Source organism: Cyprinodon variegatus, unplaced genomic scaffold (assembly GCF_000732505.1).
Source record: "Cyprinodon variegatus isolate N-32 unplaced genomic scaffold, C_variegatus-1.0 Scaffold186, whole genome shotgun sequence".
In the NCBI taxonomy this organism is placed as follows: Eukaryota; Metazoa; Chordata; class Actinopteri; order Cyprinodontiformes; family Cyprinodontidae; genus Cyprinodon; species Cyprinodon variegatus.
In genome coordinates, this window is record NW_015150639.1 from 874,557 (window position 1) to 892,676 (window position 18,120).

Genomic DNA, 18,120 nt, shown 5'->3' on the forward strand with positions numbered 1-18,120 from the left:
GTTTCTTTTCAGAAGATTAGTGAACAAATAGCAACATAGAGACACAGAAAACAAAACAAAACACAACAGGCAGGTCAGGAAGAGAGGAATAGATAGGTTTAAAGAAATGTTACAGTTTAAAAGGATATCCCAAGTTTTGAAAATCTTATGTTAAACCCTCTGAAAATGGAAAGAGGATCCACCACTGCAAATTAGCTAAGACATGATCGTCCAGCTAATCTGACAGACTGAGATTGGAGAGGAATTTATCAGACAAGCTGCAGCCAAGAGGTAGCTCTGGAGGAGCTGCACTGCACCTTTGATTTTGACAGAAACGTTTATCTTACCTTTCATCAGCAACCATTTCTTTGCTCCGTTAATGATAAATAAATGCAAAACTTGCACAAACTAGGATCAAATGATTAAACATTTTGTTAGAATAAAAGTATATTTTTGATAAGGGAGAAAGTGTTTCCAGTAGAGATGTAATGAACTCGTGGACCAGTTCAGTACAGTCAGAACGGAAGCCCCTTAAAATGCATTCCTCTACTAGTTCAAAGCTAAAATGGCAACATATGAGTAAACAGTGACTACAGCTTAATTACATTTTAGCAGAAAAGAAAGGACTCAAATCCAAACGGCTGTCAGAAATAAAGGTGCTGCAGAGGTAGACAGGTCGGATGGGAGAAACTGTTAAAACGTCAACCATTGGTTGAGTTTGCCACAAACCTATTTTCCTTATGGGTTTGTCAAAGGAAGCTTTTAAGAAGCCATCCAGGGGGAACACCAAACATGGAAAGATGGGGTGTTTAATGCTTGCTGCTCCTACAGGATCCTAAGCAGCAGACAGGCTGTGATCCTGGACTAGCTGAGCCTGGCTGCATCTGCTCCTCTGAGGCATGGAGCAGAGGGGACAGTGCAAGAACAGCATCATGGGAATAAGCGTCAGGGGAGGGGCCAAACTAGACTCTAAGGTGGCCTGGGGTTCAGCTTTAACATGTCTCTGCTTCTCACTGTATGCTTTGTTTATTAAATGTTTGGGCAGCTTTTAGTCAAAGGCAGCTTCTAAAACAGGCTTTATCTATCCGTTGTTTCCAGACATCAGAGATCACTTCACATAGATGATGGCCTGATGATGGGTTGTGGAGGAAAACATTAGACACAACTTTCCTCAGTGGCAATCTCCAGAAAAACTAGGCTAATTGTAGTCATTCCAAGTCTCTTCCATTCTACTGTCACTTTTGAACCACTAGAATCCTAAACTCCTCTGCTTGAGATTAACCCCAATCCAAGAGGAGGAAGACAACCCTTCTCTGGTCAGGCAACATGGACTCAGACTTAGAGCTGGATAACCCTCAACACCTTGAGGTTCTGTTCCTGAACACAATGAATGTGATCAGTGAAATGATGCTGTCCAAACTGCACTGGGAGCAGGCTTGACTTTGTGCTGGATCCACAGAACATAAGTGAGACAGAGCAAGTGCCTATGACCCTATTTAGTCCATAAAGGTAAAGATCTACATAGCAAACGTTGATCTAAAAACACAATACTTTATTTTAAGTGCAAAATCCATTCATCAATTATTTTACTTACCTACTCACATCTAATGCAAGTACAATTATTTCAAGAATATTCCCTTTTACTCTACTTTAGTCTGCCAGGATGAAAGTAAGGATGCTCCTCCAGAATTCAAGGTTGGAGCCTCCAAAATCTCTTGGAGAATCTTTCTTAGAGGGGCCAAGAAGTTTAACCCCTCACTAGCTGGAGTGCTCTCCGTTTTCCTTACTTTAACTGGGACAACCACTGTGGTCCACCGCCACACTGGGCCAAGGCGGAGGCATTTCAGCTATGACAGTCCACTATGCCCAGAGCCACTGTAAATAAAGATAGTATCCTATATTCTGCTGATGACCTGCATGTGTATTTGTTAAAGAAATACTCTGTCAAAAGGACATGTACAGTTTAAAGGGTGTAGAACACAATGGTTGAATACAAATGTGAACAGTAACATTTAATCATTTTTTAAAAACAAATATCAGCCAATATCAGACTTTATAAAATGGTCCCGTGGGTTGGTGGTCATTGATCCAGGTCCTGATTTTGCAGGTATCTGGAACAATCGGTGATCTTCTTCACCTGTGTGGCACTCAGATTCTCAGAGCACATGGGACACACAGACTCCGTCTCCAGCAGCCTGCAGCAAAGGTCCACATTAAAGATGATCAAAAGCCTCTTCAAGATAAAATTGGAATAAAGTAAAGTGTCTGATCTATGGTGGATATGGGACGTTTAAATGTAATCATTAGCATGAATGTTGGATTAAAACTTAAATGAAAATGCAAAGATAATGAATATCATTATAACAGTGCAGCACGAAAAGATTTACAATTTTTTTTTCCATTTTTCCACATCTGATCTACAGTTTTCTATAATTAAATTCATCTTCTCCCTCCAGACTTTATAACACATGCTAATGACCAATGTTACATTTTAAATATGTGCAAACAGGTGAGAATTCTTCTCCAAACAGCAACCGTGAAGCATCATGTTTAAAGAAAACCAGGCACTGCTCATCACCAGGACAATACTATCCCTATAGTGAGACACAGTGGTGGCAGCATCATGCTTTGGGGATTCTTTTAAGATGCAGTTTAGTCAGAATAGAGGGAAAAATGAATGCAGCAATGTAAAGAGATGAAAAGCTGCTCCAGAACACTCCTGATCTCAGACTGGGGCGATGAACTAAAGCACACAGTCAAGAAATCTTGAGTGTTCAGAACTCTGTGGTCATACTGAAGTGAAACGACGAGACCCCAGATTTAAAGAGTTATAAATAATAATGCACTATTCTATGTTTTTCTGATCTACATTTGCTTTTTTTTTATTGTCATGGCCTCACTTCTATGTAGAGTTTCAAATAAAAAAAACATTTATTTTTGAAAAAGGGTGTGACCAAATATAGAAAAGGTAAATACCGTATATATAAATACTTTTACAGATTACCTAAGCTTTCATATTCATCCTCACTAATATTAAGTTAGTTCTGGAAGAAAATGGCAGCACACTTTTTGTCTGTAATGAAATTTTCTGATCAGAAATTGGAAAGAAAACAAGCTTTATGAATTCACAGGTTTCAGGTCTCGGCTTTTCTAGAAGATTATCGTCTTAAATCTTCTAGAAGTGTGTTGGGGGGGGGTCACTGAGCAGCAAATTGTTTTCAGATCGTTAAAAGTCACTTCCAATGAATAGAAATAGCTTAAGATGTCTCAGAATTACCCAGAAAGCACTGAGGCAGGTCACTGCCCACAGGGAAATAAATTTACCCTGATCCCAGACTAAGATCAGAAGCTTCTGCTCCAAGATCTACACCTTTAACCTCTTGTGACATTTGCAGATTTACACACACACACAAGCCAAATGTTCTCTGGAGAAAGGTTTTATGTTGAGACGAGGCTAAGTTTAAGGCAGCAATGATGGGAGGAGTCAGAGATTTAGAACCTAAGGACACTCATCCAACTTGCAAGAGGGGGGTTTTCCCTACAGTCCAAAGGGACTGCTAAACAAATATGTCAGTGAATATCTCTATATCGGTTCCTGTATGCAAACCGTCAATGCTGTTTTATGAGAAAATCCTAAAAGAATTTAAACTTGCGCACACAGTCTTGTCAATTTCACCAGAAGTATGATTCACTCAACCTGGAAAAGGAACAGTTTCTTTTTTAAATCAATCTGTCTTTATCCTAAATTAAGAGTGTATGTGAACTTATGACCAGCATGGCTGCATTATAAGCAATAAAAATTAGAAGATCTTCCTTTACAACAACAATCTGATAAGTCTCCTTATGGCATATAATTTAATGGATAAAGTTAGGTAACTAGCAGCTTCTAGGCTATGCTGATGGTGATCTCAATGTGCGGCACAGCGAAAAAGCCATAACTACACTTTGATAGAGGGGGTACACCTAAAATGAGATACTGAAGCCAGTTCCTAGCAGCAGAGACTGAATGCTAATTACTAAAGTATACGGTAGGTTTAACAGATGTGTTACTTACAAAATGAACTCAGAGTAGAGAGCAGGAAATTCACAGTGAGGACACATGGACCAGTCTTCTTTCAGCATGTGACGACCCTGATTTAAACAATTGAAATACAATAGGGGGATATGTCTTAGTTAAAAGAACATGCAGGTGAGCGGTTTCATTTTCAGTACCGTGGCAATGCAGTAGGGGATGTTGTTCTTGCAGGAGATGCACATCAGGTCATTCTCTGGCAGCTGGAAGCCACAGTAAGGACAGGGCTTAGTTTCCTCCTCTAACTCGGAGGTGTTAGGATGGCTGTAAGCAGGAAGCACCAGGATAGAAGATAAATAGGTTTAAACCATAGTAACAAAAGAAGAAAAATCTAGCAAAAGTAAAGACATTTCTAACAGCAGCTTATCACTCACCGAACCAAAGCCTCAATCTTCTTCCTGTACTTTAGGTCAATCTGGTTTCGGTACTCCGGCCTCATCAACATGGTTGCAAAGTCAAAGGCCGACTTCTTCAGACCGGCGCGTTGGCATTCAATAACTGCTGATGTCAGAATGGGGACGACATCTACACCCATGCATACACACACACACACACACACACACACACACACACACACACACACACACACACACACACACACACACACACACTGGCTAATGTTATAAAGGTCCAGCAATCAAACCATGATGTCCAAGCAGATGTTTGTGTGTATGAACTCACGTGCAGGAAATTTGCTGATGTTGTTGCTAACCCGAATGAGCATCCGTGCCCCTTTGAGGTGATCCCCTTTCTTTACGTGCATCTGCAGGGAAAAGAGAAAGAGGAGATGGGAGTAAACATCCCCTGTAACAGCAGACTGAATGACTCTGGAACAAAGCATGGATATTCTGTTCTGTTCTTCAACATGAGAACAGCTATCGCCAGTGGTCTTCACCTTCACCAGTAGATACGAGTGGAGGATCATCAGATTGGTCGCCATGTCCGTGGAGATCTTAATCTTCTGAGACTGCAGGTCTCTGTGCATGCTGAACAGCACATCATGGGCGTTTCTGTAGTTCCCTGAGGGTTTTGAAAACAAAAAAAGAAAACATACCATATGAACATAATCTTACCCCAATGAATATTGGGACCCTGTGATATTGCTAGAGGCTGTTTTACTGGTTTACCTGCGAACTGCTCCTCTCTGGCGATGACAATGGCAGTGTGAGCAGCCTCGCTGTATCGCTGCAAGGCCATGTAGAGGCGGAAAAGGTACTTTGCCTCCTGGGAAGAGGTGACAAATTCTGATGAGGCTTATTAATAAATTGTGCTCTGAAGGAATTTTTTTGTAAAATTTGCATATCAACCAAATAACATAAGCAAAACAGAAAACTCTTAAAGATTATTGCTAAAGCTGACCAAAGAGTCTCATTACCTGTGAAAGAAACTGGCTTAAAGGCCACTAAAATGCATTATTATTGCAGATGGAATTGGGAACATAAACATACATTTTATGCATACATGCCTTGTTGTGTGACTAAATACAATAAGGTTTTGGGCCCTTAACACTTTAGTTATTTGGAGAAGAAAGTAGCAAGCCTAAGAATAACCCTTCTGGGCAGGATTATGTTTTGTGAATTTTTCACTAAAGGAAGGACCATTAAACTTCACAAAATGAATGCCATTATTAGGAAAGGATAGATAAGAAAGCAGCTTGAAAAATAACAACGGTCAAAAGAAAGAATGTGTGGATAGACGAGCCGAACAGGTCAACGAGAACATGAGGAAGGTGGGCTTTAATCCAGAGTCAGAGCAATACTGCTGGGCCCAAGTTCTCACAAAGTATTGTGAAAAAACATGTTAAGGGATCCCAAAAATGTCTAAACAAAGCCATCAAGTTTAAATAAGGAGGAAAATCTAAAACCCCCTGAATGAATGGGTCTAATTAGTCTGCTACTTAGCAATCAGTAAAAGGTTAGCAATACTGACTGAGAAAGTATACTGTGGTCAAACAATTGTGAAAATGTGGTTATACTTTAAAAAATATATATATATTGTTGATATATTCTTAGAAGTGTTTCATCTAATCTTCAGATTTTTAAAGACAACTAGTTATTTGCCAGTGAGCAGGGACATTGGAAACATTTAGGATGTAAAATCACACATCTGTGTAGAATAAAAAAAAAAACAACGAAAAGCAGCAAGACAGAAAAATGGAAGTAGTGACACAAAAAGCGTTCACAAAAAGAGAAAATAAGAGCTGCATTTAGAACATTACAAAGACACCTACTGAGAAAATGAACACAGATAGCTGCTCTGCTTTCCCAAACATGTAGGAGAAACTTTGACTTCTCAAGCATCAGAGAAAACAACATGAATGAAAACAAATAGGTTCTTGTATATTACCGTACATAATAACACCCATTCAATCACACATTCCAGGCCAGTATTAATTACCATGGCCATCCCGTCACTTGCTCCTAGGAGATACTCAATCAGCTGTTTGGTCAAAGTGTTGTCCTTGGCTTCTCCCACCTGATTTAGAAACAAACTCTCAGAGGGACGTCCATTTTGCTTTTCAAACACACATAAAATTATTTGGAACGAGTGGCTCTCACCGTCCTGATGGCCAGCTCAATTGGCTGGTTGTCTTCGGTTTTGGGACACTTTAAGAAATGATTTAAAGCCTGAGAAAAGAACAACAATGTGAGCCTGTATGAAGGTTACAGGTTATAAAGTGACCAATCGGTGAACAAACAAATCAAAGCCTTCTTACTTTGCTGTACTGCCCACATTTGTAAAAAAACTGGCCAGCCAGAAAGTGCTTTCTTTCTTCCTCAAAGTACAGAGCAATGCTCTGATAGTCCTCTTGTGTTGCTTCACAACCTGATAATGTAAGACTTAATTGAAATAAAACACGACCGCAAACAGCAGGGAAGCAAACTACAGGAAAGCTTGGATGGTTTCCAGAGTAACTGACCAATGATGTCTGCATAGACCTCCATCTGTCCGTGCTGCTGAGCCAGCTGGAAAGCTTCGTCATTACAATTAGACAGAACCAGGAAGTGGATGGCTGACCGATAGTCCTTCAGGCGCAGGAAGAACCTACGACCCAACAAACGTGACAAAAAGGTAATTATGAAATTCAACACTTAGTTTAGGAGATAAGTTAAACAAAAACATGAGGGGATATGGAGGTAAAGTTCAGGCAGCAGTAATAGAGGTACTAATGTTTAGCTTCTTCTCTGAAGATGCTGCTGCTATAGAACATTTATTGTTAAAACGCTGCCACATCCCCTCAGATTCATTAAAAGAAAGCCATGATGAAGGACATACAAAGATATTATTCAATAAATCGGGGAACAGGACTTGCTTGTGCATTCATACATTTATCAGTCCTACCTGGCAACCATTTTTGCTCCGTCGATGCTCTGAGTCTCCCTGACAACACGAACTGCATCCTCTGGATTGTTAAGGTGGTCCAGCAGCACACGGATCATGTTATCCCAGTCCTTTCCATTCTCATAGGCCTGAGCTGCCTCTTTATATCTGATGCACAGAATACTTATTGCATCAGATTATTTTTAATCTCAGGATAATCCAAAGAGTAAGTTATAGAAACCAAGAACCCACTTGCCGTCCGCCTCCTTGGCCTTGGCGTACTGGAAATGGATCTTTGGAGAGGAGACATTTGGGAGCAGCTCTCCCACCTTCGCCCTGACGACAGAGAAGGAAAAGGTTAAATTAAAGTGAGAAGACAAAACAATGCTGAGGCCTGGAGGTTTAGCTCACCAGTTCTTGCAGCGAATGTACACCGACGCAGCCTTATCATAATACAGCCCCTTTTCATACAGCTGAGCAGCTTCAGAGAATTGCTGCAATGGCATTAAAAACAAAAACGGCATAGTTAGGTATAGACCTAAGACAGCCTTAAAAATGTGTTTAGTGAGTAAGGAGTTTATGAATAACAATAAGAGGAAACAAATTTCATTGCATGGAAAACCATTTATCAGAAACACACGAGGATTAAAACAAGATCCCCGAGGAAATGTCTTATGAGGGAACAAGTTATTAACAAAAAACCCCAACACTAATCAGTTTAGAATCTTTAAAAGGCAGTTTCCTCCATATTTTGACACTTTTGTTCATGCGCAGTTATGTAATAAAAAATCTTTCAATTCACAAAAGCAAATCAGCTCATCAATTTAAATTTTCATTTTTATCTAGCCTTTGGGATTAACATGTTTCCACCTTCATGCTCTCCAGTATTGCTCCACATTCCTTCTTAAGGACCCTGTTTGGGTGCTGAATCGCCAGAGCTGTTCCTCTTCGTATGTCACCCGTCCTGATGGACATCCTGGCTATGCCAGCCTGGCATGCCTCATCATGCTCCTGGAACTGGATCGGGAAAGGGAGAACAGAGCAATGAACAGTTGTTTGTCTCAACCCATGTCTCAGACCTGGATAAGCTTTTATTAACATAATCATTTCCTGTATATTGGCCCTGCCATTAAACTTTGTGCAGGAAATCTGCTTTGTAATATAATCTGCTTCAAGCAACACTGTGCAACTTTTTTGCCATCAGGGGCGCTAGACATGTAACTTCCAGGCCTAGTGCACCTTAAAAGTAACTAACAGTGCTGCACTGTCAAAATCAAACAGTCTCCCTTTGTCTTATGTTTAATCTAAAAACAGACAAATTTGGACCAGCAGACTGCAAAGTCATTAAGTTACTTGTTAAAAAAAGAATCCAAATTCACCCCTCTAGATTAAATCCTACACCACAGAACCAAAAAAAATATGTCTGATCAGGTAATATATCTGAATTTAAGCTAATAGTGGAGTTAAAAGTTACACAGGGTTGCTTTAACAATCAGTCATGTTGTAGAATTTGTCATTTTGTGTCCAAATTTCCACAAATTAAATGGTTTTTGATGCTCTTGTTTACCACATTGTGGAGAAAAAAAAAGATTTCTGTTAATTGATTAACTTTTGAATTCATTATGCCATCATTTTAATGTAAAACTAAGTTAGGATCCTTTTGAAGCTGAAAAAATGAAAGATAGCACTAGAACTCTCTACATCCCTCTTTTCCTCACAGTATAGAAAACATTCTTAAAAAGCAAAATTACAATAATACAGTTTACCCTGATTTTATTCGAAAAAGAATAATTAAATTTAATATTCTCACTCCTTTAGTAATATATTAGCCTTAACGGCCAAAATTTGTGATTTAACTTACTTCCTTATTGTTTGTCACTCCTTTTTCATAGTGTGTCAAAGCATTAATATAATTTCCTCTGGAAAGACAGATAAAAAACAGTTAGGACAGAACTCTAAATGGTGCACACAGTGTGTGTGTATATGTGTGTGTCTGCACCCACATGAACTCCAGATGGATTGCGTATTCTTTGGATATGAAGGGGATCTGGTCTTCTGCAAGCCTATTGGCCAACATAAGAGCACTGTCCCAGTGCAGCAGGTCTCTTCTCATCTTAGACACAAACCCTAAATCATTAGGTCTTCTTTACTCTTTCTATCACACATCTATTGCACAGATTTTTTTTTACTACAGTCTTAGACATTACTGAAAACACACCTCCAGAGCAGCTGCTGGTCGGCTTGAAGAGAGAAAAAGGTCCTGGGCCAGGTTATATTCATCCAAGAACATGGCCAAATACCCTGCTAGTAAATTTCTTTCTTCTATGCCCTAAAAAGAGTCAAATTTATAAGAGTTCTGTTAGGTCTGAGAGAGGAATCATCTGATATGAGGAGTGTGTCAGACTAATAACCTGTATGCTCTGTAATGACATGACCATGCCCACGTTGCCACTCATACGGTAGATGTGAATGGCCAGCTCCACTTCCATGTGGATCAAACAGGTTTTGCCTAACTCCGCCCAGTCGGCTTCACTGCCTCCAGACTCGCATAAACTCCAAGCCTCGTGGAACCTGGAAGCAAACCTCAGTTATTCTGTTATTCTGAAAAGCAGGAGATCTGCTCCATCGACAGACTGACTGACCTTTTGACTTTGAGAGCTTGAGCGAGCTGATTACTAAACTCTGAAGGGGAGGTTTTCGGTGTATCGTGTGCGCTTTTGAGAAATGAGTGTGTGCTCAGGACTACTTCGCTTGTCTTCCCGCTTGTCGTCTGACAGGTCAGCTTGCCGTTGTACAAGAGAAGAGGTCTTTGAGAGTAGAGCAAAGCGGTGGTATCCACTAACACCACCTGGGGACCTGAGCACAAATAATAGGGAAGTTACAAAAACATCTGATCATTTCTGCTCACCTGTGTGATCAGGATGTGGACATCTACTTACCATATATAGTCATTTTATGCAAGGTGTAGGTATAGACCTTGTCGTCATCAAAAGCAACAAATACACCTCTGTCTGCATGCCAGTTGTCCCACAGCACCCCTGTGATGGTGGGGGAAAAGTCAGGGAGCTCGAAGCAGGATACAGCTGTCTGGAAAGGATACATGAAGGCAGTGCATTGATTTGTGTAACTCATGTCAATAACGAGACAATTTAAAGTAACATGGGAAAATAAAAAAATAACAGAAGAAGAGATTGCATTGGCAAAATAAAAGCTAAAGAAAAGTTGAACAACAAATTAATTATGTATTAGTTAACAGTTTAAATGGAAACTAAACAAAAGTGTTTTAACCTTGATTTAAGAGATTTAGCACTATTACAGTTTTCTGGGAATTTGTCCCAGAATAGTGGCGCTGCACTAAAAGCTGATTCTTAATGTTTGCATTTGGTTCACCAAAAGGGTAGTTCCACTTACAGCAAGTCTGTAATGTAGTTTGGTTATAAGCATTATACTGTTAGATGAACAGAAGTATTTTAAAGTCTATCCTCTGAGAGATGTGGAGCCAGTGTAGAGATTCTAGCACTGGGGTGATGTGCTTCACTTTCTTAGATTTAGTGAGGATGTAAACAGTATAATCAGTTGGACTCAAAATAAATGAATTGATTTGTTTTTTTTTTAATCCTGCTAAAACATTAGTCATTTAATCTTAGAAAACCTCTTTAGCTGATAGAAGGCCACCTTTGATACGGTTTTTATGCCTGAGTCCATCATTACACCCAGATCTAGAACCTGATTGGTACTTTAATCTGTTTTTGTAGTTTGTTCTATGATTTTTATCCTTTTACAAAACTCAAAACACCACAATCAATTTTTAGACATTTCATTTAACTAATTTTGGATCTGTTGTTGTTTTCAAACCAAATAATAATCTGTAAATAACACATACCAAAAAAAGGAGAACGTAATAACCCTGAAGTTTGTTTTAATAATAATAATTTTCTGTAAAAGATTTCATGACTAAATATTAATTATCTATGACAGAGTGGCATATGGCTGAAACTGTGCAACTACATATTCAATTCGGAAAAGTGTGAGACAGTATAACATACTTACATTTGCAGAGGAGAACAAGAAGCCTCCATTCTTGTCATCGATGAACACCAACCACGTCCCGTTTGGGTCAGGGAACACCTTCCTTACACCGACTGAATGGCTGTAGCATTTCAGAGTCTCCATCTCCTCCAGCAGAACACACTCCACATTACCCAGCTGAGGAAAAACAGGTAAGCATGACTACATGTAGATGCATATGTATATATAAAACTAAATCCTTCATCCAGTGCATTATGGGGCTATATTTATACCTTGAACATTTTTAGATTTTGTCACATTACAGTAACAAGCTTAAGCATATTTTAATGCGCTTTTATGTGATGGACCAAAACAAAGAAGCATATAATCATTAAGTGAAAGGACAGTGATGCTTGTTTCTACTAAGCATTTCATTTGATAATTGCTGAAAATGTTGGATATGTAGCTCTAAACTATGACTATTTTTGTTGATCTAAACCATTGTGTTAGAGCTATTTCTCTTCTGATTAAAGCCAAGTTAGATTGGATGATTAGCATCTATGAACATCAGTGTGTATATCTTATTGGTATAAAATCAGACTGGGATGTCATAATGCATGAACATGCTTTGATGCACAATGTATGGTCCTGCAAGAAGGCAAACCTCTAACTCAGATCAAGTCTTCTGAAGTTAACCCATCTTCAAATCCACTTTGGTTTTTCACATGTTTCACAGAAGGGTAATGGGGTGATGCAGGGTTACTGGTGTTATGAAGTCCACCAGGGATCTATGTGTTCAGGGGCATCAGATTTTAAACAGTATTTTTAAAGAAAATTTGTTAACAAATTGAAACATAAGCACAGAGGAAAAGAGAAAAGGTCAGAAATAATTATGTGGAGGCGTTTTAAGCAGGATAAGATTTTAAAAGAATCTTCCAAGCCTTTAACATCTCACTAAGCACTGTTTAATCAATTATATGAAAACAAAAAAGTATGGCTCCGCTGCTCAGATCCTTACAGGTTGGAAAGGAAGAGCATCAATCAAATAAGTCATAATGACCAGTATAATAACTCTAAGGATGTGCAGGGATCCATAGCTAAGGATGGAGATTCATTTGGCTCGAAAACTGTTTGTTTTGCTTTGAACTCTTCTGCCCTTTAAAGGTGTGTGCAGACAGTCATGTAAAACATCTGTTTGAGGTTTGCAACAAGTCATGCAAGATGCACAAAAAAAGTAAAACAGTCAGCTGGAAAGTTTTCTCCTGGGATGAAAAAATATATATAGTCAATGAGGCAATTTCATCCTATGAAAACGACTGTCCACAGATGATCATCTTTCATGCAAAATCATCAAAAAGGAATGCAGTATTGGACAAAAATTCAATCTCTAGATATAAAAGGCTACTAGAAATATACCAAAAAAAAAGCTCAACATTTTTATATTCTGATTTCCAAATATGTACTTCTTTGTGCTGGTCTTTTGCATAAAAGTATCAGTAAAATACATTGCAATACAATACGTTTGGGATTTTAGTGAAAGAAAATGCAAAACTAAAACCATGGTGGCATGTCCTCATAAAGAGATTTGAATAACTTTTATAGCAGCAATTACAGCCTTTTTGATAGGCTTAGTAAACTAGGGTAAGAAGCAGGTGATCCTTACATCAGTGCCATAATAAAGAAAGTCCGGAGTAAGGGCGTGGCAAAGGATCCGGCCTTTCTTGTTATCATCTGGGAAGAGCTTCATCTGCTGCCTGTCCTCTGCATCTCTGCCTTCAATCTAAAACAGACATGGGACTTGCTGATGCTGCAGCTTTGCTGAGTGATATTAGAACCACAGTTCAAATAGGAGAAGCCTCACCATGTGCAGTTGCACTTTGCCTTCAAACAGAGCTGCGGCGTAGTCAGCGTTAAGGCACATACTGGCTATGGTCCCCAGATATTCAATGTCCTTTATCTTTGGCAAACCTAAGTAATAAAAAAAAAGAAATTAAGGCAGGTTTAAAGCAAAAAATTTAGAGTGAGAAAGTGTTATGATCGGATTTTACCGTAAAACCAGGCTCTGTTGTTCATGCCCACAGCCACATGGTACGGCCCTACAGCAATGAATGTAGGCTCTACCTCCACCTGAATGGCCACGGGATTCTCCTGTAACCCAGTTTAGGAATAGGAAGAGTGTTGGGAGCTTTCCGTTTTACATGAAAGATGTTTGAGTGGATGAATGTGTTCTCACCCCCTCCGCCTGGTTGGAGACAGTGACTTCCAGTAGGGAAGTGAGGTAGGCCAGCCGGGTACCAAAACGGTCCCCCAACATTGGAAGCTTGGTCAAGAAGACGTGAATCGTCCCTCTCTGTGTGGAAAGTGCCAGAAGCTGGCCATCATCAGTCCAGCTCAGCTGATCCAGACCTGCAGAAAATGAAGGACATCTGGTCATGTGTTCAACAGCTTCTTCAAAGATTGCAAAGATGGAAAAAAACAGCTGGGTCACCTTTGGTTTCATCATCCAACTGAACAACACTGCTGATATCTTTCAAGTCAGACAGCTCATGTATCTTTATGCTGCAAAGGAAGAACTATTTCATTTCTCTGTTAATTTATTCATCAATATGGGTAGGTATAAAATGTAATCCTACCAGTTGTCCCCACAGGAAGCAGCTTTGTTTAGTGAAGCTGAAACGGCCACGCTGTATAGACTATCTTTATGGTTTCGGGCCTGATAGAGCTCAGATCTGATCTCATTGATGTGTGTGGAAATAACCAGGAAGTATCCGTGGGAAAAGCCTATCAGTATGTATCCATCACCAAACCTGCACAGTCAAACATCAAATAGTGAATTTTAGCATCGAAACCTTTTCCTTGAGGTTTAACCAAAGCTAAGAAGAGGGTGAATGGAGAACAGTACCAGCGATGGGACACAAGGTTTCCGTAGTGACGCTCAAAGGCCAGCTCGATTGGGTTTTGGGGGTCATTGAGATTAAAAAGCGTCAGTATCTTCTTGTCCACAGACATACTTACCTAAGAGCACAATGTTTATAAAAGATTAAACAATATTAAGGATGCAACAAAGTACTGAAAGTTTTGAGGATGAGATTGTGTAATCAAAATAAAATATTTAGGGCAGGGTTGAAACACATCTTTACTAGGGCAGGGTTGAGACTGAATATTCTAGGTTTATTCAATTGTGATCAAAAGCTTTGGAAGGACAGATTTTAAATCTTTCTTACTTTGAATATTTATCTTTCACCTGACTGAGAACTGCTTTGTTTTTATATTAGACTTAAATTAAAGAAATATTCTGAAAAACCCAACCAATTTTTTTTAATGAAAAGCATCAGAGCTCCCTAAGAAAAAGACAAATCTGCACCATAAGGGCCATGAGAAAGATTAACCAAGCTGTAAAAAAAAAACATACAAACTGAAGAAAAGATTAATTTCCCTTTCCACCTGAACCAGAAAAAGTTTAATAAAAAGAAACTTAAATAAGTGTGAATTAGGGAAAGAAGTAAGAAAGTGAAGATGCAGAAAATAACTTACAGTACTCTCCCCCTGTGAGGACCTTTCATCCATTTTCATCACAGAGAAAAATATTTCACCAGGCTCACCCCGAAGCGAAGCCTGTCAAAAGATCAGGAAGATCACCAAGATGCTTTTATCTCTTCAACCTTAAATAATAGCAGACTGCCTTCATAAAACCTCTGTGTTGTCCCTTAGCAGTAATAATAAGACACCAGACTGTCAGCCTGACTACCTGTCTGATCGTGTCTCCCTCGTGATTGCTGATGGTTAGAGTGTTGTCTTCACTTCCCAGAGCCAGCAGGTTCTGAGAACTCCAGCACCCACAGGTGATTCTCTTGGTGTGTTTACCTTCAGCAGCAAGCAGAGAAAAAGATAAGCAGAAACAGCCAAAAGGGTGATTAAATGATGAGCAAAATATAGAAGTGTTGTGGTGTGTAAATTTTACCTATTATGGGTATCTTGCGTGAAGTCTGTTGATTATAGATGAGCAGATTTCCTTTTGCCGTCCCTACAGCCAACAGGGGGCTAGTTTTTGACCACAGGATGAAACTCATATGATCTTTGCTAAATCATACAAGACAAAAAAAAAAGACAAACCCCCCCTCCATTAGATTAAGATAGACTTTCAATTTTAAATGAATTTAGAATTAGGGTTCTTCCCACTCTATGTCACACCTCATGCCGCTGTCTATCTGTGATGTTCTATTGACGCTGGCATCCCAGAGGAAGATGGAGCTGGACTTTGCAGCAATCACTGCCAAAATGTCCCCATCCTTATCCCAGTCCATGCCCACGCAGCGCCTACCGGCGAGCAAAACAGAAACAGAGGAAGTTAAAAACTGAACAAATGTTTAAAAAGGTAAATGAGATTACAATGGGGCCTGTAATGTTTTTTAAACTTACCCAGGAAGGTTGAGTTCAGTCCACTTCTGTCCATGTCGATCAAATATTTTCACGGAGGTGTCCTGTCTATATCATTAATAAAAAACAAAATCTGATTTATTTTTGTTCTGATGCTGTGTTAGAGGAAGTGGATCATCACAGGTAATTTTACTCACCCAGCAACAGCAATGTAATTACCAAGACTTTTCTGCCATTTGTAAAGAACACAAGAACCTGCCCAAGCACGGTCAGCAAGAACGAAAACACTCTGTGGATGCAAAGATTTTCTCCTTTTAGAATCATTTCATAAACACCTGAATATTGACCTCTACAAATCTACAATTACTGTAAAATGAAGAAAAACTTGTCTGTATGTATATGCACTTTAATGAGCATTTATAGTTATCAGAATCAGACATACTTTAATAATCCCAGAAGGAAATTACTTTAGGAATTCAGTCGTTTTGTGAAGTAAAGCATTCAGCCAGTATGTATGTCCAAGTTTTTGAAGACCTTATGGTGGAGAAAGATCTCTTTTTTGTTGGAGAACAATCAAACGGACTTATCATGGCAGAAATCATCCATTCAAAATTCTCTGCATATTCGAGATCGGGTTGCGAGGGTAACAGATCCAGGTGGGATCTGATCCCATATGTCCACTCTACCATGGTGATGTCCTATTGTTAATCAATGTTAATATAGTCCCTCCAATGAGTTCAGGGTCTTCACTAAGGTCTCCTTTCAGTGGGACCTGCTTGGAAAATTCTCCAAAGGCAGATTCCCAGGGGTCCTGATCAGATCTGGCTTAGAGCTGGTCTGCCTGGCTGTGTGTTTCCTGGACGGGGACACCTTTTACAGTCGCTTTTTGTATCTCTGCTTCTGTCTCCTTGAACCCCAGTCAGCCTCAGCAGATGGCCGCTCACACTGAGCCTGGTTCTGCTGGAGGTATCTTCTTGTTAAAAGGGAGTTTTTCATCTCCACTATCGCTACAAGCATGCTTAGTGTGACGGTTTGCATCAGAGTCAATGAGTCGATGCAATCAACTGGTTTTCCTTAGATAGAAACTTTGAATCAATTTGACTGTATGATCTGGTGAACTGCAAAGTGCCTTGAGATGACATGTTTTGTGAATTGGCGCTATATAAATAAATAAACTGAATTGAATCTACTAATCAGCTCGAATGATTCATTTTGATGCTGACAGCAGTGGCCCTACTCTGAGCCCCAGATAACTGAACTGTTCATCTTATCTCTAAAGATTAGTCTAGCCACCCTACAGAGGAACGATATTCAAATCAATCCCTATATATATATTTTCTGTTAATTATAAATCCTCAAAAGAAAGAATCTGCTATGCAGTTCAGCTGAGGTCAAATATTCCTCAAATTTAAAATGCATGAAAATACATTGTGCTGGTTAATGTGTTTAAAGACAGAAAATGATAAGATCGTTTTCAGTTTTGCTACATTTAATCTATAGAGCAAAAACAGCTAATTTTTCAGTGACCAACAACAATAAGGGGATGGATGGATGGATGGGTGGATGGATGGATGGATGGATGGATGGATGGATGGATGGATGGATGGATGGATGGATGGAGAAACTTCTTCAGTCTGAGAATATGCAGGTCATCTCAGCCTTATAAGCCTTTTTTGAGCAGAAACGAAACGGTTCCTTGCTGGTGAAGATTCTCAGTCATCCAGGTCGTAATCATTCCGTTAAAGTTTTTAAAAACAATCGAGTGGTTCAGAGGATTGTTTTTTTAACTTTTAACGGAAATAAACGGTTCCTTGAGCTAACAAAATAGCTTGAAGCTGCCTGAGTAGCTAGCTACTGTTTTTAACACAACACGAAACAAAATAAATAAATAAATAAATAAACACACACACAAGAAAAAGGCTTATTTTCCAGTACCGACCTTCATGTTGATGAAATTCGTTCGCTTTAGTCTTCTTTATACCATCATATTCATAAATTCGCTGTATGTTGGCCACAATGCTTCACTCTGAGGCGTCTCTTAAAGCGATGTCATAGCAACAGCGACTACCCAATCAAATACGTCCGCGTTCTTCTTCTACTGATCCCTCATGCAGTATTTATTGGCGGTTGGCTAGGAGCGTATTACCGCCACTTACCGGTAGAGAGTGTGAACTGAGACAAGAAAAAAAAAAACAAAATCTCATAATGCTTTCAAATAAACGAGTCACTTCAAGATGCTGTATCAAATATTGATGATGATCAGTCAGATATTGCATTTTTCCGTAGCAATTAAAAATAATTTTATCTCATTATCATTTTTGCAGAAACTTTAGTCAAACTTTTTTTAATATTATATGACAAAA

The 18,120-nt window shown here is 39.2% G+C and overlaps 1 protein-coding gene across 1 annotated transcript; it reads right to left on the bottom strand.

Moving 5' to 3' along the window:
- Positions 1-1,817: 1,817 nt before the first annotated feature.
- wdr19 (WD repeat domain 19) lies at positions 1,818-17,820 on the bottom strand. The gene is made up of 36 exons (XM_015379122.1): positions 17,697-17,820; positions 15,955-16,046; positions 15,800-15,865; positions 15,572-15,697; positions 15,342-15,460; positions 15,129-15,244; positions 14,915-14,995; positions 14,283-14,395; positions 14,014-14,187; positions 13,869-13,939; positions 13,614-13,786; positions 13,429-13,528; positions 13,242-13,348; positions 13,044-13,160; positions 11,423-11,578; positions 10,312-10,459; positions 10,015-10,228; positions 9,784-9,943; positions 9,591-9,701; positions 9,376-9,485; positions 9,234-9,291; positions 8,243-8,389; positions 7,784-7,866; positions 7,625-7,708; positions 7,394-7,540; positions 6,972-7,096; positions 6,768-6,877; positions 6,610-6,678; positions 6,449-6,526; positions 5,179-5,275; positions 4,947-5,071; positions 4,733-4,814; positions 4,426-4,576; positions 4,192-4,315; positions 4,034-4,110; positions 1,818-2,174 (listed from the first exon to the last, which is right to left on the bottom strand). The coding sequence occupies exons 1-36, from the start codon at positions 17,700-17,702 to the stop codon at positions 2,060-2,062; spliced, it is 4,032 nt and encodes a 1,343-aa protein (XP_015234608.1). The 5' UTR covers positions 17,703-17,820; the 3' UTR covers positions 1,818-2,059.
- Between the last annotated feature and the right edge of the window lie 300 nt (positions 17,821-18,120).

Bases quoted from the DNA above. Each gene is read 5' to 3' on its own strand.
- wdr19 (XM_015379122.1), bottom strand. The intron at 13,529-13,613 runs GTGAGAACACAT...ACTGGGTTACAG, and splicing joins TCTCCAACCAGGCGGAGGGG to GAGAATCCCGTGGCCATTCA. The intron at 9,486-9,590 runs GTGTGTTTTCAG...TTTGTGTCTAAG, and splicing joins GACCAGCAGCTGCTCTGGAG to ATGAGAAGAGACCTGCTGCA.